General features: G+C 41.6%; 1 protein-coding gene across 3 annotated transcripts in view; it reads right to left on the reverse strand.

The window, feature by feature from the left end:
• The window catches only part of EEF1AKMT2 (EEF1A lysine methyltransferase 2), a 34,576-nt gene that overhangs the window by 14,332 nt on the left and 523 nt on the right, over positions 1-19,721 (reverse strand). For 2 of the 3 annotated variants that reach the window (XM_030941404.1, XM_010357598.2), the window contains exons 2-4: positions 18,574-18,639; positions 17,642-17,756; positions 1,334-1,441 (exon numbers count right to left, since the gene is read on the reverse strand). In XM_030941404.1, the coding sequence (XP_030797264.1) occupies positions 1,334-1,441; positions 17,642-17,756; positions 18,574-18,639 (289 nt within the window). Of the gene's footprint in view, positions 1-1,333; positions 1,442-17,637; positions 17,757-18,573; positions 18,640-19,721 lie in introns of all 3 variants that reach the window. The other variant, XM_030941403.1, reaches the window with a different exon arrangement.

The following is a 19,721-nucleotide window of genomic DNA, read 5'->3' on the forward strand; positions in this document are numbered from 1 at the left end:
TTTTTTTTAAAAACAGAGTCTCCCTCTGCTGTCCAGGCTGGAGTGTAGGTGGGACTACAGGCACCCATCGCCACGCCTGGCTATTTTTTGTATTTTTGGTGGAGACATAGTTTCACCATGTTGGCCGGGCTAGTCCCAAACTCCTGACCTCAAAGTGATCCGCCCACCTCAGCCTCCTAAAGTGTTGGGATTACAGTCGTTAGCCACCGCACCCATTCCACTGTAGGGTTTTTAATTGGCCTAATTTCAATATTGCTGTGTTCCAAGAAAGAAGGAGGCTTGAGGGGGAGGGAGGGAAGGAGAGACAGCGGGAGACAGGAGACCAGCCAGTAGGTAGAGCAGACAGAACATACAACATTCATCAATTAAGTTCACCATCTTACGTGGGCACAGTTCATGACACGCCAAAACAATTACAATAGTAATATCAAAGATCATTGATCATGAATCACCATAACAGATAAAATAATAATGAAAAGCTCTGAAATATTACAACAATTACCAAAATGTGACACAGAGACACAAAGTGAGAACATGCTGTTGGAAAAACGGTGTCAACAGATGGGCTCAATGGGCTTGCCACAAACCTTTGATTTGTCAAAAAACATACCATTTGGGAAGCCAAAAACATGGGGCATGCCTGTCTATAACTCTAGAGCTCAGAAGAGAGGCCTGGGCTAGAAATATAAATTTAGGAATCATCATCTCACAGATTATAGGACACAAAAATAAACTAAATGATTTTTGGTGACATTACTACTTGATGCATTTAAAACCTTTTGATCAGCCGGGCGTGGCGGCTCACGCCTACAAATCCCAGCACTTTGGGAGGCCGAGGCAGGCAGATCACGAGGTCAGGAGATCGAGACCATCCTGGCTAACACAGTGAAACCCTGTCTCTACTAAAAATACAGCCGGGCGTGGTGGCGGACGCTTATAATCCCAGCTACTCAGGAGGCTGAGGCAGGAGAATGGCGTGAACCTGGGAGGCGGAGGTTGCAGTAAGCCGAGATCGCCCCACTGCACTCTAGCCTAGGCGACAAAGCGAGACTCAGTCTCAAAAAAAAAACTTTTTGATCTGGTTAATCCATAGTTAAGTAATATGTGTATTTGCAAACATCAGGAGCAGTAGTTTATGAACAAACATACAGAAGAAAAAATAATTTCCCCAAACCAACTAGATTAAATTTTTAATATAGCTATTTAAAAATGTTTCAATTTGTATTATTTTTGATTGATCCCTACTTTACGTGAATTTAAAACTTGTCAATTAATATGCTCTAGAAACATTTAACTTCTATTATAAATAGGATAGTAATATAAATAATATTACCTTTAACTTAATGTTAGATAAACCTTCTTTTTCTATAACACTTCCAGAAAGCTGAATTGCAGAAGGAGAGTAATCAATTCCAGTAATATCAGAGAAACCAAATTTTGCCTAGACAGAAAGAAATAATTTTATACTTTAGTATAAAATTTTAATATAATGTTTTATGAATTGTAATATTCCTTTAGGACTGGGGTTGTCTTATTTTTGTTGTAGAGAAAATGACATATAATCCAACAATTCATAATGCTTAAATTTTATTGTAGACTCTAAATAAAAACTGTAAGTTCATATACTATGACAATGCCTTTGTTTTCATAATATTTTATCTCTTTTTCAAAAGGAAATTCATGTTCTCAAAAATAATGAAAATATATGTATAAGCCCTCAGGCAAAAAAAGGTAACATTAACTTTTGATGCTGATAATTTCCAATTCACACATAAATTTGTCATAAATTTTACTTAACCCAATTAAATTATATGAATAAAATCAATGCAAATGTAATAAGCTATCAATTTTTAAATTTTCCCTTCAGTGTAATTATACATTATGCAATTCTTCACCAGCCATGTGATTTTTAACCACCCTACATTTGTATATTACTTTTTCATCTTTAAAAGTATTTCATACATCCCACTAGATCTTTACAAAAAACCCGTGAGGGGGCCGGGCGCAGTGGCTCACACCTGTAATCCCAGCACTTTGGGAGGCCAAGGCGGGCAGATCATGAGGTAAGGAGATGGAGACCATCCTGACTTAACAGGGTTGGGCGTGGTGGCGGGAGCCTACAGTCCCAGCTACTAGGGAGGCTGAGGCAGGAGAATGGCATGAACCCGGGAGGCGAGCTTGCAGTGAGCCGAGATCGTGCCACTGCACTCCAGCCTGGGCAACAAGCGAGACTCGGTCTCAAAAAAAAAAAAAAAAACTATGAGGTAGGGTGGGCAGGTATCAGTATCCCCAAGAGGTTTCTTTAACTCATTGGACTTGAGAGTTTTGGTGTTTACTAGCCATTAATCCATCTAGGCTGTGTAGTGTCTGTGGCAAAAGCATGGAAGCTTCTGGTTTTTACACACCCCCTAACAATGATGAACATTTTTAGACCAATGAGACTAAAAATAATTTCAAAGGAAACATGAAAAACTTTGTCAGTTGTTTATTCTTCTAGTACAATTTATAGAAATCACAAATAGATGTTTTAGGTTTCTAGAGATATCACTCAGGGCCTCAAACTATCTCCAGTGTGTTTCACATTCAATTTCTGGCACCCAAAAATGAGCAGACATTCAAGGAAACAACCAAACCCAAGGGGAGAAATTGACTTTAGAAACAGACCCGACAGGAGACCCAAATAAATGAATTATCAGAAAAAGATTTTAAAGTAAGTTACAAAGTACAGTGTAGCCTTAAATTCCCTTCCTCCTCTTCACCATTTACTAAATGGTTACTTCCTTTAAAACTTAACTTACTGGCTGGGCGCAGTGACTCATGCCTGTAATCCCAGTACTTTGGGAGGCTGAGGCAGGTGGATTACCTGAGGTCAGGAGTTCGAGACCAGCCTGACCAACATGAAGAAACCCCATCTCTACTAAATATACAAAAATTAGCCAGGTGTGGCGGCACACGCCTGTATTGCCAGCTACTTGGGAGGCTGAGACAGGAGAATCGCTTGAACCTGGGAGGTGGAGGTTGCGGTGAGCCGAGATCGCACCACTGCACTCCAGCCTGGGTGATAAGAGCGAAACTCCATCTCAAAAAAAAAAAAAAAAAAAACTTAACCCACTGCCACATCAAATCCATGAAGACCTGCCAAGTCTTTTTAACCCTAAGTAACTGATTCCTAATCTAAACTCAAGAAACAAGTATACCAATTATTTTCTACAGATAGACTGCTCCCTTTATTATTATTATTATTTTTTTGAGACAGAGTCTCACTCTATCGCCCAGGCTGGAGTGCAGTGGCCAGATCTCAGCTCACTGCAAGCTCCGCCTTCCGGGTTTACGCCATTCTCCTGCCTCAGCCTCCCGAGTAGCTGGGACTACAGGCACCCACCACCTCGCCTGGCTAGCTTTTTGTATTTTTTAGTAGAGACGGGGTTTCACCGGGTTAGCCAGGAGGGTCTCGATCTCCTGACCTTGTGATCCGCCCGTCTCGGCCTCCCAAAGTGCTGGGATTACAGGCTTGAGCCACCGTGCCCGGCCTATTTTTGTTTTTAATCTAAAGGTCTAATATTCTCTTTTTTGATGCCAACCTTCTACCCTTTTAGCTGTATCCCTCCTTATTCCTTGAGATCTTATTTTCTCTCCATTTCCCTTAACTCCTTCTCTGGGAGACCTAGAACCCAGGATGAGTCTCTTAACCGATTCTTACTGGTTCCATCTTTTTTTTTTTTTTTTTTTTGAGACAGAGTCTCGCTCTGTCACCCAGGCTGGAGTGCAGTAGCACGATCTCGGCTCACTGAAAGCTCTGCCTCCCGGGTTCACACCATTCTCCCTCCTCAGCCTCCCACTTAGCTGAAACTACAGGCACCCGCCACCACGCCCAGCTAATTTTGCTTTTGTATTTTCAGCAGAGATGGGGTTTCACCGTGTTAGCCAGGATGGTCTTGACCCCCTGACCTTGTGATCCGCCCACCTCGGCCTACCAGTTCCTTCTTCTCCCATGCCTGTTTATTCTTCTAGTGCAACTTACAGAAATTACAAATAGATGTTTTAGGTTTCTAGAGATATCACTCAGGGCCTCAAACTATCTCCAATGTCTTTCACATTCAATTTCTGGCACCCAAAAATGAGCAGACATTCAAGGAAACAACCAAACCCAAGGGGAGAAATTGACTTTAGAAACAGACCCGACAGGAGACCCACATAAATGAATTATCAGAAAAAGATGTTAAAACAACTGACAGAAATGACAATGACAAGTGGGAGAATTCTAGCAGAGAACTGAGAACTACAACAGAGAAACAAACAAGGCCAGAGGCAGTGGCTCACCACTGTAATCCTAGCACTTTGAGAGGCCAAGGCAGGCGTAGCACCTGAGGTCAGGAGTTCAAGACCAGCCTGGCCAACATGGTGAAACCCCATCTCTACTAAAAACACAAGAATTAGCCAGGCGTGGTAGCAGGTACCTGTAATCCCAGCTACTCGGGAGGCTGAGGCAGGAGAATCACTTGAACCTAGGAGGCGGAGTTTGCAGTGAGCCAAGATCACGCCACTGCACTCCAGCCTAGGCAACAGAGCAAGACTTTTGTCTCAAAAACAAACAAACAAACAAACAAACAAAGAAACACTTAATAACATAATTAAAAAACACAATAATTAAGAAATTCAAGGGTAGGCTTGATAGCAGATGAGACACAGCAAAAAATAAAAAAAAAATTAGCAAAGAACAGTCAGAGAAAATATCCCTGTTATACACAGAATGACAAAAGAATGGAAAATTAAAAACAGGAAAGAATATCAAAGACACAATATGGGCCAGGCGTGGTGGCTCACGCTTGTAATCCTAGCACTTTGGGAGGCCAAGGCAGGTGGATCACCTGAGGTCAGGAGTTCGAGACCAGCCTGGCCAACATGGTGAAACCCCGTCTTTACTAAAAATACAAAAATTAGCCAGGCATGGTGGTGGGCACCTGTAATTCCAGCCACTCAGGAGGATGAGGCAGGAGAATCACTTGAACCCAGGAGGCGGAGGTTATAGTGAGTCAAGATCGCGCCATTGCACTCTAGCCTGGGCAACAACAGTGAAACTCTGACTCAAAAAAAAAAAGACAGAATATAGCACAGAATGTAAGATGTAACATGTACACACACACAGTCACGTGTCATCATGGAGTGTACTTACACAAACATAAATGGTGGAGCCTACTGCACACTTAGGCTACATGGTATGGCTTATTACTCCTAGGCTGCACACCTGTATAGCATTTTCCTGTATCGAATACTGGAGGCAACTGCAGCATAATGGTATTTGTGTATCTAAAGATTTTTTTTTTTTTTTTTTTAAGACAGGGTCTCAGTCTTGTAACTCAGGCTGGAGTGCAGCAGGATAATCATGGCTTACTGCAGCCTTGCCCCCTGGCTCAATCAAACCTCCCACCTCAGCCTCTCAAGTAGTTGGATAGGCTCATGCCACCACCAGGCCTGGTTAATTTTTGTGTTTTTGTTTTTTTTTTTTTTTTTGTAGAGACAGGGTTTCACTACGTTGCCCAAGATGGTCTTGAACTTCTGGGCTCAAGTTATTCACCAGCCTTGGACTCCCAAAGTGCTGGGATTACAGGTGTGAGCCACTGTGCCCAGTCCTAAAGATATCTATACATAGAAAAGGTAAAAACACAATATTATAACCTTATGGGACCACCATTGTATGTGTGGTACACTGTCAACTGAAACATTGTTATGTAGTATATGACTATACATACATATACACACACACAACCCTCTATATCCACAGGGGTTCAAGACCAGACTGGCCAACATGGTAAAACCCCATCTCTACTAAAAACACAAAATCAGCTGGGCGTGGTGGCGGGTGCCTGTAATCCCAGCTACTTGGGAGGCTTAGGCAGGAACCCGGGAGGTGGAGGTTATAGTGAGCTCCTACAATTTTAATACACAGTCCATACACAAACACATACACACACAAACATATATATATATACAATCCATATGCAGAATCTGAGAGAAAAGGAAATCAGAACAGGGCAGAAGAAAAAATGGCATATGGCTAAGAATATTCCAATAGTGACAAAGGACTCAAGCCTCAGATTCAAGAAACACTATAAATTCAAGGCAGATGAAAGCAAAGAAAACTCCACCTAGGAACATTATAGTGTATCTGATGAAAAAACCAGAAAAATCAGCCGGGCGTGGTGGCTCATGCCTGTAATCCCAGCACTTTGGGAAGCCAAGGCTAGCGGATCACCTAAGGTCAGGAGTTCAAGACCAGCCTGGCCAACATGGTGAAACCCTGTCTCTACTAAAAAGACAAAAATTAACCAGGTATGGTGGCACATGCCTGTAATCCCAGCTACTCAAGGAGAATCACTTGAACCTCGGAGGCAGAGGCTGCAGTGAGCAGAGATGGTGCATGGCGCTCCAGCCCGGGCAATGGCACGAGACTCCGTCCTAAAAAGAAAAACAAGAAAAACAAAAAAATCTCAAAAACATCCAGGGAGTAGGGATGCAGGATCCAAGGAGACAGATTACCTTTAAAAGGACAACAATAAGGCTTACAGCTAACAATAAGTGATAAAGAATGGAGGCCAGAAGACAGTAAAAGAAAAATAGTAACCTAAAACGATACAGCAAAAACATTCATCAAAAATGTAGGAAAAGTAGCCATCAAAAATGTAGCTGATCAATGAAAAAGTAGTACGTATAAGAAACGGTCTTCAACGGCTGTTAATATAACAAAAAGATAACAAAATGTTCTATGCCACATATGCAAATATACACCAACACCTAATAAGTTTACTTGCCAAAAAAATAAATCTAATAAAAAATCTCTCAGTCCAGGGTCAGCAATCTTTTTCTTTTTTTTTTATGGCAACAGGATTTCCTTCTGTCACCCAAACTGGAATGTAATGGCGTGATCACAGCTCACTGCTCCCCAGGCTCAAGCGATTCTCCCATCTCAGCCTCCTGAGTAACTGGAACTACCAGCACACACCTCCACACCTGGCTATTTTTCTGTGTCTTTAGTAGACACAGGGTTTCACCATGTTGCCCAGGCTGGTCTCAAATTCTTGAGCTCAAGCAAACCTTCCACCTTGGCCTCCCAAAGTGCTGGGATTACAGGTGTGAGCCACCACTCCCAGCCAACAACCATTTTCTATAAAGAAACAGAATAAATATTTTAGGCTTTGCCAGCCATACAGTCTCTGTCATAACCAGTCAACTCTACCAATGCATCACTTAAGCTGCCATAGACAATATGCAAATGAATAAACGTGGCTGTATTCCAACAAATATTTATAAAAACAAGGGAAGTCCAGATTTGACCCACAGACTGTGGTTTGCTGACCCTTAATTTAGATCTAATGTCCAACCTAGAGACAAGACAAAGGGCAGAACACGTTAAATACTACAGAGATGCAATTAGAAAATTCATTGTGAAAAACCATTTGGACAAACGAACTACCTTCTACAAAAAATAAATCATAATAATAAATAAAGAAATAATGCAGAAAAGAATGAAGACATACCAACCAATTGCAATGTGTGGACTTAATAGCAAAATGAAGGTGACAGAGAAAAAAGTCAGTGAACCTGAAACAGATCAATTAAAATATAACATTTGGCCGACAAAGACAAAAATGACTTTTAAAAAATTGAACAGAGATTCAGGGACCTATGGAGCAATAGAAAAATTGACATTTCATGTGTACAGACTCCCAAAAGGAAAGGAGAAAGACAGCAATACAGGAAAAAAAAACAGAAAAAACAAAAGCTAGAAATATCGCAAATCTGGCAAAAGGCATAAGCTTACAGATGCAAAAAGTTCAGTGAACAACAAATGGGATAAGCCAAAGAAATCCAAGCGGCAGCACATATCATAAGCAAACTGCAAAAAACAAAAGACAAAGAAAAAAAATCTTAAAAGTATCCAGAAAAAGGATGCATTCATAGGAAAACAAAAATTCAAATGACTGCAGATTCCTCATGAGAAAACATGGAAGTCAGAAACAAGTGACGTAACTTATTTTTTGAGACAGAATCTTGCTCTGTCACCAAGCTGGAATGCAGTGGCGCGATCTTGGCTCACTGCAACCCCCGCCTCCCAGGTTCAAGCTATTCCCCTGCCTCCTCAGCCTCCTGAGTAGCTGGGACTACAGGCACGTGCCACCACGCCCGGCTAATTTTTTTGTATTTTAGTTGAGATGGGGTTCCGCCATGTTGGCCAGGACGGTCTCGATCTCCCGACCTCATGATCTGCCCGCCTCAGCCTCCCTAAGTGCTGGGATTACAGGCATGAGCCACTGCACCCGGCCCGTAACATTTTTAAAGTACTGAAATAAACAGCTAGCTCAGAATTCTATATTCAGGCTGGCTGTGGTGGCTCACGCTTGTTATTCCAGCACTTTGGAAGGCCGAGGCAGGCAGATTATCCGAGATCAGGAATTCAAGACCAACCTGGCCGACATGGTAAAACCCCATCTCTACTAAAAATACAAAAATTTGCTGGGCATGGTGGTAGACACCTATAATCCCAGCTACTCAGGAGGCAGAGGCAGAAAAATCGCTTGAACCCAGGAGGTGAAGGTTGCAGTGAGCTGAGATTGTGCCACTGCACTCCAGCCTGGGTGACAGAGTGAGACTGTGTCTCAAAAAAAAAAAAAAAGAAAAGATTCTATATTCAGCAAAAAAAAAAAAAAAAAAAAACTCCTTAGGAATGAAGGTGAAATAAAGCTATTCTCAGGTAAAGGAAAACTAAAAAAATTTATTGCGAGAAAACTCTCTCTAAAATAATTTCCAAGAAGAGTTTCTCAGACAGAAAGAAAAATAAAGCTCAGAAGATCCAGAATACAAAGGTGAAATAAGTATCTAGGTGAATATAATTAAATATTCTTAGCCTAGTGCATTCCTTACAATGCTTGAAAAACATCATAATATTATCTAATGGAATTTTCAACATAAAGGTAATATTAAAGGCAATTACAACATAAAGGGGAAAGATCAAGAACCCAACATAATAAGGTTTTCACATTCCACTTATAGTGGTAAAATACTGATTCCAAGGAGATTTTGACAACTATATATATTGTAATCCACACAGGAAATACTAGAAAAGCCGTATCAAAAGACACAGTCAACTGCTTAAAGCAACCACTAAAACAGGCATATGCAAAGAGATACATTCAAAAAGATACACATAAATTAAAATGAAATACTAACAAATGTTCAAATAAACCAACACCAGCAGGAAAGGAAAAAGAGAAGAATAAAAAACAGAGGTTAGGCCGGGCGCAGTGGCTCAAGCCTGTAATCCCAGCACAAAGGGAGGCTGGGGGGGGGGGGGGGGGCGCGCATCACCTGAGGTCAAGAGTTCAAGACCAGCCTGGACAACAGGGCAAAACCCCATCTCTATTAAAAATACAAAAATTAGCTGTGCGTGGTTGTGGGTACCTGTAATCCCAGCTACTCAGGAGGCTGAGGCAGGAGAATCGCTTGAACCCGGGAGGTGGAGGTTGCAGTGAGCCGAGATCCCCCCATTGCACTCCAGCCTGGGCAACAAGAGTGAAACTCTGTCTCAAAAAAAAAGAAAAACAGGTAAAAAAGAGAAAACAATAAAATGCAGACCTAAATCCAAACACATCAATAATCACATTATACATAAATGTTCTAAATACACCAGTTAAAGGTTAGAGATTGTTAGGATAAAAATAAGTACCAACTATATGCTGGCTACAAGAAACTCACTTCAAATATAATAAGTTAAGTTAAAAGTAAAAGGATGGAAAACGATACAACATGTAAAAACTAAACAAAAAGGGGTTGAACATCAAGTCCACTAGGATGGCTACAATTTAAAAGATAGATAATAAAAAGTATTGGTGAGAACATAGAGAAAAACAATTTTTTTTTTTTTTTGAGACAGAGTCTCACTCTGTCTCCCAGGCTGGAGTGCAGTGGTGCCATCTTGGCTCGCTGCAACCTCCACCTCCCAGGTTCAAGCAATTCTCCCACCTCAGCCTCCTGATTAGCTGTGACTACTCAGGCACACACCACCACATCTGGCTAATTTTTCTATTTTTTGGTAGAGACAGGGTTTCACCATGATGGCCAGGCTGTTCTCGAACTGCTGACCTCAAGTGATTCACTGGCCTTGGTCTCCCAAAGTGCTGGGATTGCAGGCATAAGCCATTGTGCCCAGCCAAGAATATGGAGGAATTTAAACTCTCATGTATTGCTGATGGAAATTTAAAATTGTGCAGCCACTGTGGAAAATGGTCTAGCAGTTCCTTAAAAGGTTAAACTTAGAGTATGCTTAACTGGCGTATGACCCAACAATTTCCCTCTTAAGTGAAATTTCACCCAAGAGAAGTGAAAACATATGTACACACAAAAACTTACACATGAATTTTCCTTTTTTGTTTTTGGAGACAAGGTCTCTGTCACCTAGGCTGGAGTGCAGTGGCATAATCATGGCTCACTGCAGCCTTGACCTTCCCAGGCTCAGATGATCCTCCCACTCCAGTCTCCTAAGTAGCCAGGACTACGGATGCACTTGCCACCAACCAAACCTGGCTAAATTTTTTTACTTTTTTTTTTTTTTTTTTGAGACAGAGTTTCACTCTAGTTACCCAGGTTGGAGTGCAATGGCGCGATCTTGGCTCACCGCAACCTCCACCTCCCAGGTTCAAGTGATTCTCCTGCTTCAGCCTCCCGAGTAGCTGGGATTACAGGCATGCACCACCATGCCCAACTAATTTTGTATTTTTAGCAGAGACGTGGTTTCTCCACGTTGGTCAGGCTGGTCTTGAACTCCCGACCTCAGGATCTGCCCACCTCGGTCTCCCAAAAAGCTGGGATTACAGGTGTGAGCCACCATACCTGGCGATACATACATTTTTCAAGCTCACATGAAACATTCACCAAGACACACTGTATCTTGGGTCATAAAACAAACCTTAACAAATTTGAAAGGACTGAAATCATACAAATCATACAAGGCATGTTATCTGACTATAACCGAATTAGACTATAAATCTGTACAAAAAACATAACAGAAAAATCCCCAAAACATGGAAATTAAACAAATTTCTAAGTAACTAATGGATAAAAGAAAACAAAATTAGAAAAATCAGAAAACATTTTGGAATGAATAAAAATACAACAAATAAACAACTTAAAAAACAATCCAGGTGAGGTGTAGAACATTTTTTTTAAAATACAATATATAAAATTTGTGGGATGCAGCAGTGCTTACTGATAAATTCATAGCATTCATAGCATTAAATAATTTCATTAGAAAAGTCTCAAATCAATAACCTAAGCTTCCACCTTAACAAGGTAAAAAAAGGAACAAAGTAAATTCAAGAAGAAAAAAAAAAGAACAGAACTCAATGAAATTAAAAACATAAAAATAGGCCGGGCAGGGACAACACGGTGAAACGCTGTCTCTACTAAAAATACAAAAATTAGCAAGGCATGGTGGCACACACCTATAATCTCAGCTACTCAGGAGGCTGAGGCAGGAGAATTCCTTGAACCCCAAAGGCAGAGGTTGAAGTAAGCCTCTGCTCACTTCAGGCCACTGCTCTCCAGCCTGGAAGACAGAGCAAGATTCCATCTTAAAAAAAAAAAAGGTCTAAATGTAAAAGGTAGGCTGGGCGCGGTGGCTCACCCCTGTACTCCCAGCACTTTGGGAGGCCAAGGTGGGCAGATAACGAGATCAGGAGTTTTAGACCATCCTGGCCAACGTGGGGAAACTCCATCTCCACTAAAAATACAAAAATTAGACGGGCATGGTGGTGTGCTCCTGTAGTCCCAGCTACTCCGGAGGCTGAGGCAGAAGAATCGCTTGAACCAAGGAGGCGGAGGTTGCAGTGAGCCAAGATCATGCCGCTGCACTCGAGCCTGGGTGACACAGCAAGACTCCATCTCAAAAAAAAAAAAAAGAATGTAAAAGGTAAAATGTTAAAACTTTAAACAAAAACACAGGAGTTATAAGTGACTCTGGGTTAGGCAGAGTCCTTTAATATGACAACAAAAGCAGGATCCAAAAAAGGAAAAAATTAATTGGACTTCATCAAAATTAAGAACTTCTGCTCTTTAGAAGATACTGTTAAGCAAATGAAAAGATAAGCCAAAGAATAGAAGAAAACATCTGCAAATCCTGTACCTGGTGAAGAACTTATATCCAGAACACATTAAAAATTGTCAAAACTTAGTAAGTAAACAACCCAATTTAAAAATGGGCAAAAGATCTGAACAGACATTTTACTAAACAAGATAAACAGGCCGGGCATGGTGGCTTACACTTGTAATCCCAGCACTTTGGGAGGCCAAGGTGGGTAGATCACCTGAGGTCAGGAGTTCGAGACCAGCCTAGCCAACATGGTAAAACCTGTGTTTACTAAAAATACAAAAAAATTAGCCGAACGTGCTGGCGCACGTAATCCCAGCTACTTAGGAGGCTAAAGCACAAGAATCACTTGAACCCGGGAGGTGAAGGTTGCAGTGAGCCAAGATCATCCCACTGTACTCTAACCTGGGCAACAGAGCGAGACTCCATCTTAAAAAAAGATATACAGGTGGCAAATAAGCACATGAAAAGGTGCCCAACATCATTACTCATTAGAGAAATGCAAATTAAAACCGTAAGAAGCTACTACAGTTAATATCAAAAACAGCCTACTATCTGATGATAGAAGTGACAGCAGTGGTCACCTTTAGAAGGGAAGGAGTGGGAGAGGCCACAAGGAGGCTTCTATGGTACTAGAAATGTCTTATTTTTTTTAGTAGCGTTGGTGAATAACCCAAGGGGTTCATTTTGTACCACTTATGCTCACCTTTCTACATAAACTACACTTCAATTAAGAAGTTCAGGCCAGGCAGAGTTGCTCACACCTGTAATACTAGCACTCCAGGAGGCCAAAGCAGGCAGATGGATCACCTGAGGTCAGGAGTTTGAGAACAGCTGGCCAACATGGCAGAACCCCATCTCTACTAAAAATATAAAAATTAGCCAGGCATGGTATATGCCTGTAATCCCAGCTACTCAGGAGGCTGAGGCAGGAAAATCGCTTGAACCCAGGAGGCAGAGGCTGTAGTCAGCCAAGATGGCACCACTGCACTCCAGCCTGGGTGACAGAGCAAGATTCTGTCTCAAAAAAGAAAAAGAAAAGGAAAAGAAAAATTCACCTCAAAAAAGAAAGACTTCCCAAAAACGACCCTTCATCTAGGTGGTTTCACCAGTGAATTCTAACAAACATTTAAGGAAGAAGTAACACTTTTTTTTTTTTTTTTTTTTTTTTTTTGAGACAGAGTCTTGCTCTATCGCCCAGGCTGGAGTGCAGTGGTACAATCTCGGCTCACTGCAAGCTTGGCCTCCCGGCTTCAAGCCATTCTCCTGCCTCAGTCTCCCGAGTAGTTGGGACTACAGGCGCCTGCCACCACACCCAGCTAATTTTATGTATTTTTAGTAGAGACAGGGTTTCACTGTGTTAGCCAGGATGGTCTTGATCTCCTGACCTCATGATCCGCCCACCTCGGCCTCCCAAAGTTCTGAGATTACAGGCATGAGCCACTGCGCCCAACGAGTAACACCATTCTTAAAATTTCAAAAAATAGAATTTCAACTAATGATACCAGCATAACCTGACAACAGAACTTGACAATAGCATCAGAAGAAAATTACAGGACAATCTCCATCAGGAGACAGCTGCAAAAATCCTAAACAAAATATTAAACTGAATCTAGTGGCATATATAAGTTTGGTTTATTCCAGAAATACACTTAACATTTGAAAATGGGCCAACATAATTTATCAACATTAATAGACTGTAAGAGAAAAATTACTTGATTATCTTGATAACAGGAAAAACATTTGACAAACAACAAGATTCATAAGAAACACACACACAGCCAAGTGTGGTGTTGGGTGCCTATAATCCCACCTACTTGGGAAGCCAAGGCAGGAGAATTGCTTGAGCCCAAGTGTTCAAGGCTGCAGGGAGTTGTAATCACACCACAGCACTCCAGCCCAGGAGACAGAGTGAGGTTCCATCTCCAAATTAAAAAAGAAAAAAGAAACCAGCCAGGTGTGGTGGCTCACACCTGTAATCCTAGCACTTTGGGAGGCCAAGGCAGGCAGATCACCTGAGCTCAGCAGTTCGAGACCAGCCTAGGTAACATGACGAAATCCCATTTCAACTAAAAATACAAAAAATTAGCTGGGTGTGGTGGTGCACACCTGTAATCCCAGCTACTGGGGAGGCTGAGGCACGAGAATCACTTGAACCTGGGAGGTGGAACTTGCAGTGAGCCAAGACTGTACCACTGCACTCCAGCCTGGGTGACAGAGTGAGACTCAGTCTCAAAAAAAAAAAAAACAAGAAACACACATACATACATATATACATACACACACACACACACACACACACCCCTCTCTTAGCAAAGCAGGAATAGCTTCTTTAATCTGATATGGAGTTATCTACAAAACAAACAGCTAACATCACACCTAAGACTGAAATACTGAAAGCATTTTCTGAAAGGGAAAAGACAAGGTTGGTGGCCGGGCGCGGTGGCTCAAGCCTGTAGTCCCAGCACTTTGGGAGGCCGAGACGGGCGGATCACGAGCTCAGGAGATCGAGACCATCCTGGTAACATGGTGAAACCCCGTTTCTACTAAAAAATATATACAAAAAACTAGCCGGGCAAGGTGGCGGGCGCCTGTAGTCCCAGCTACTCGGGAGGCTGAGGCAGGAGAATGGCGTAACCCGGGAGGCGGAGCTTGCAGTGAGCTGAGATCCGGCCACTGCACTCCAGCCCAGGTGACAGAACGAGACTCCGTCTCAAAAAAAAAAAAAAAGACAAGGACGTCTTCTATCACCACTTCTTTTCAACATTCTACTGCAGGTCCTAGACAATGTAATAAGGGGAAAATTTATAAAGGATTGGGAAGAAAAAAATAAAATTGCCACTATTCATTGTGTATATAAGTGAAGAAAGCCTAAAAGAATCTACAAACTGGCCGGGCACGGTGGCTCACACCTGTAATCCCAGCACTCTGGGAGGCCAGGGCAGGCAGATCACTTGAGGTCAGGAGTTCAAGACCAGCCTGGCCAACAGGGTGAAACCCTGTCTCTACTAAAAATACAAAAAAATTAGCTGGACATGGTGGTACGCGCCTGTAGTCCCAGCTACTTGGGAGGCTGAGAGGCAGGAGAATTGCTTGAACCCAGGAGGCAGAGGTGGCAGTGAGTCAAGATGGCACCACTGCACTCCAGCCTGGGCTACAGAGTGAAACTCCATTTCAAAAAAAAAAGAAAGAAAAAAATCTATAGGCTATTAATCTTGAAGGATAAATCATTAGCCTCTACCAGTAAACTTTTAAAACTCAAAAGAACCTATGTAAGTAAACAAATAATAAATGAAACTGATATCATTGTACAAAGGAATCTTTTTTTTTTTTTTTTGAGATGGAGTCTCACTCTGTTGCCCAGGCTGATCTCCGCTCACTGCAAACTCTGCCTCCCAGGTTCACACCATTCACCTGCCTCAGCCTCCCGAGTAGCTGAGAAAACAGGTGCCCGCCACCACTCCCAGTTAATTTTTTGTATTTTTACTAGAGATGGGGTTTCACCATGTTAGCCAGGATGGTTTCAATCTCCTGACCTCGTGATCCACCTGTCTCAGCCTCCCAAAGTGCTCGGATAACAGACATGAGCCACCGTGCCCAGACACAAAGGAATCTTATACAGCAATAAAAATGAACTACATAGCCAGATATAATGGCGTGTGCCTGTAATTCAAGCTACTCAGGAGGCTGAGGCACGAGAACTGCTTGAACCCAGGTGGTGAAGGTTGCCGTGAGCCAGGATCGTGCCACTGCACTCCAGCCTGGGCGATAACAGCCAAAACTCCGTCTCCAAAAAAAAAAAAAACCTGAAAGACACCAGAAATAGCACATCCTAAAGAGTTTCATTTATACCTTCAAAGGTATAAGTGAAAACAGGCAAATTAATCTGATGTTAAAACTCATCTTTGGTTCATGATTGGTAGATAGTGGTTACTTTTAAAAAGGAAGGAGGGCCAGTCTGGGCAACAGAGTGAGACCTTGTCTCTACAAAAAAAATCAAAAAATGAGAAGACAGGATCACTTGAGCCTGAGGGGTTGAGGCTACAATGCGCCATGATCACACCAGTGCACTCCTACCTGGGTGACAAAGTGAGACCCTACCTAAAAAAAAAAAAAAAAGGAAGGACGGAGTAATAATTGGTAGGGAGTTCAAGGGGAATTTCTAGAGTTCTGTAATATTTTACATCTTGACCAGGTGATTGTTAACGTGAATGTATTCACTTTCTGATAATTCACTTAGCTGTACACTTCTGATTTGTGCACTTTAATGTATACATACTATATCTCAATGTTTCAAAAAGGGTTATTTCAAGTATTTCTAATCATATTCCACTACTAAAAACACTTTAACAATTCCCCATAGCCTAAATGCAAAATCGAAGCTCTTAAGCATGGCAAAGCATAATATGGTTCCCATCTTTAACTTAATCCTCATGTCTGTCCATCCCCACGGATACTTTGTATTTCAATTTGTCACATTATTTACAGGCCCAGAACATAAAATACTGCTTCAGCCTTCATGCCTTTAGATAATATTTCCATTAGTTGAAATTTTCTCCCTCTTTACACTCCACTAGGTCACCATACTGTCCTTGAAATTTCCACCCAACTTGGATATTAACTCCTCCAAGATGCTTCCCTATCCTTCCACTCCAAAATTAATCACCCTCTTTTCTATATTCAGTGTATTACTGCATGCATCAAGTGATAGCACAACTGTCTATGTCAGTACATACTCTATTGTAATGTAAACAATTCAAGCACAAAGTCTAAATTTTCATGTTGCCAATGCCAAACATGAAGGCTTGGCACGTGGTGGTTACTCAACAAATTTCACTCTTATGTTTATTTCTGTACTAATTAAGACTGTAAAACTATCTAGGATGAAACCTAAGTCTTCTAATTCCTCCATAGCACACAGCATAGCAAGAGCACACTATAGGCATACAACAGTGATGGTTTAGCTAGCAGTGGAATGTTTACCAAAACACAGTTTCACGGACAAAATGCGCTTTTCAAACCACATGCTCACCTAAGATATGTATGTCGTACTGGAATGGCAGAAGGTCATATTTATATATATATTTATATATATTATATATATATTTATGTATTTTTTATATATATTTATATATTTTTTATATTTTTATATATATTTATATATATTTTTATACACACACACACACACATATATTTCCAGAGTTTTGAGCTACAAGAAACCAATAGCAATCACCTAGTTACAACTCTTAGGGAAGAACTGAAGCCTAGAAAAATTAAGTGGCTTGCTCAAGAATAAGCTATAGCCAGAAGCGTCAAGACTAGGACTCAGACTACCTAGGTTCTCTCACAATCCATGTAGCCTCCCTTTTGTACTATGTGACTTCTCAAAGTATGACTGCTTTACTATTTTATATTTAGATGGTTAATATCCACAATTGCAGGGCTTTTAAAAATTTTCATTTTAAAATTTGTCTCTAACAAACAAATACTAAAAGTACCAACAAGTTCAACCAGGAAAACACCATTTCCAGTTCCAATATCAAGCACTGAAGCATCCAATGGAATCTTGTGTTTCTGCATCCACCTTATTAGTCGATTCATACTCTCTTCTCCAAACCTGTTAGAGAGAATCAGTCAAATAACTGAGGGGTACAGAGCAAAAGTCACCACTATATTCCATTTAAGCTATTTATACCATATGCTCAAACTCTTATTTGAAAGTGAAAACATCCGTGACTGCTTAAGCTTTGTCTCTACTGTAATTTAGAAGAAACCACCTCCAGGAATACAACAGAATAGACAAGGTCAGTATGTTTCTAACATTTCTCTGTATCAGCATTAACACTTGTAGGTGTTGGGGGCTCAAAATTTTATTGTTTATTGAAAAAGGACAACTACAGGGTGAAATGTTGTCATCAAATGTAAATGTGAGATTTTAAAAGAGGGCTCACACCCATTCTCCCAACACTTTGGAAGTCCACAGTGGGAGGACTGCTTGAGGCCAGGAGTCTGAGACCAGCCTGGGTAACACAGTGAGACCCTGTCTCTACAAAAAAGAAAATTTGCTGGGCATGGTGGCACGTAGTTATAGTCACAGCTACCCAGGAGGCTGTGGCAGGAAGATCACTTGGGCCCAGGAGGTACAGGTTGTAGTGAGCTATGATGATCATGCCACTGTACTCCAGCCTGGATGACAGTATGATACCCTACCTCTCTAAAATAAATAAATAAATAAATAAAAAGTAAAAAATAAAAAATAATAAAAGAAGAGACATACTTTAAATCTACCCACTAAAGTCAGACTTAATCCAGGGTTCCCAGGATTTTTAGGCTTTCTTTAGGTATAAGCACTTGAATATATACATATTTTTTTAAACACACACACATATACATACAATCTTCTAGATTATAACTTGATTCTTTTCCTAACTCACCAGATTTCACCTGTATCTCCAAATTCTCGGAAAGTTTGCAGTTCTCTCTCATAGACAGCATCCCAACTATGTAAACAATGAAATGCAAAGCGAGACTTTTGAATTAAACTGTATTATGAATTAAATGTATGTTTCTAATACATTGCAGAGCTATTTATGACAGAGGTTTAAAACATCACTAGTGTTATTAATAAGTACACATAGTTCAATCTTTTAACATCCTTGAGTTAAAAGAATGAAATACGTGGGCAAGCAGAATACATTTATACTGTACATGTAAAGCATTTAGGACAGTATCTGATGCACAACAATAAGTTTTAGCCTAAAAAAACACAGACATTTGTCCACGTATCCCTAAGTCCCTGACCCAAGTTCAAAACTTGATGAAACAAGCACATCTGGTCTCAAGCGTGCAGGCACACAGTCTCTTCCCCGTGCTATTTGTCTCTGCCTATTCCAGTCTTCTAGCCCTCCGTTTAAATTTTCTCTGAACGCTTTTCTTTCTTTTTTGGGACGGTGTTTCGCTCTGTCGCCAGGCTGGAGCGCAGTGGCGCGATCTCCGCTCACTGCAAGCTCCGCCTCCCGGGTTCAAGCGATTCTCCTGCCTCAGCCTCCCGAGTAGCTGGGACTACAGGAGTGCGCCACCACACCCGGCTTATTTTTGTATTTTTAGTAGAGACGGAGTTTCACCATGTTGGTCATGGCTAGTCTCGATCTCCTGACCTCGTGATCCGCCCGCCTCGGCCTCTCAAAGCGCTGGGATTACAGGCGTGAACCACCGCGCCCGGCCCTCCGGATCCTTTTCATTTGCCTTGTCTTTTCCTACAATGATTCTCTAGAATCCCTGCTCCCTCTCATCCCGCCGATTTACCTCTCCCCAGCGTTCCCTGCAGTCATTGATCCACCCACATTAATTCATTTAATAATTCCTGAGCGTCTGTTTTACGTCAGATGGCTTTCTCTCACCCCATGATCCCCCACTATCTTCCTCGCTCCCGCCTCGGGCCATCCGCTATTCCCACCCCACTTCTAGATCCCACATCTCTCCCCTCCTACCCTTAGCCTTTTCAGCTCCCAGGCCCAGCACTTCTCCTTCGGTCTCTCACTCTCGCCGACCAGCCCTATTCGCCAGCCTCGCCCTCTCCCCC

The sequence above is a fragment of the Rhinopithecus roxellana genome, chromosome 11 (genome assembly GCF_007565055.1).
Source record: "Rhinopithecus roxellana isolate Shanxi Qingling chromosome 11, ASM756505v1, whole genome shotgun sequence".
NCBI classification, from domain to species: domain Eukaryota; kingdom Metazoa; phylum Chordata; class Mammalia; order Primates; family Cercopithecidae; genus Rhinopithecus; species Rhinopithecus roxellana.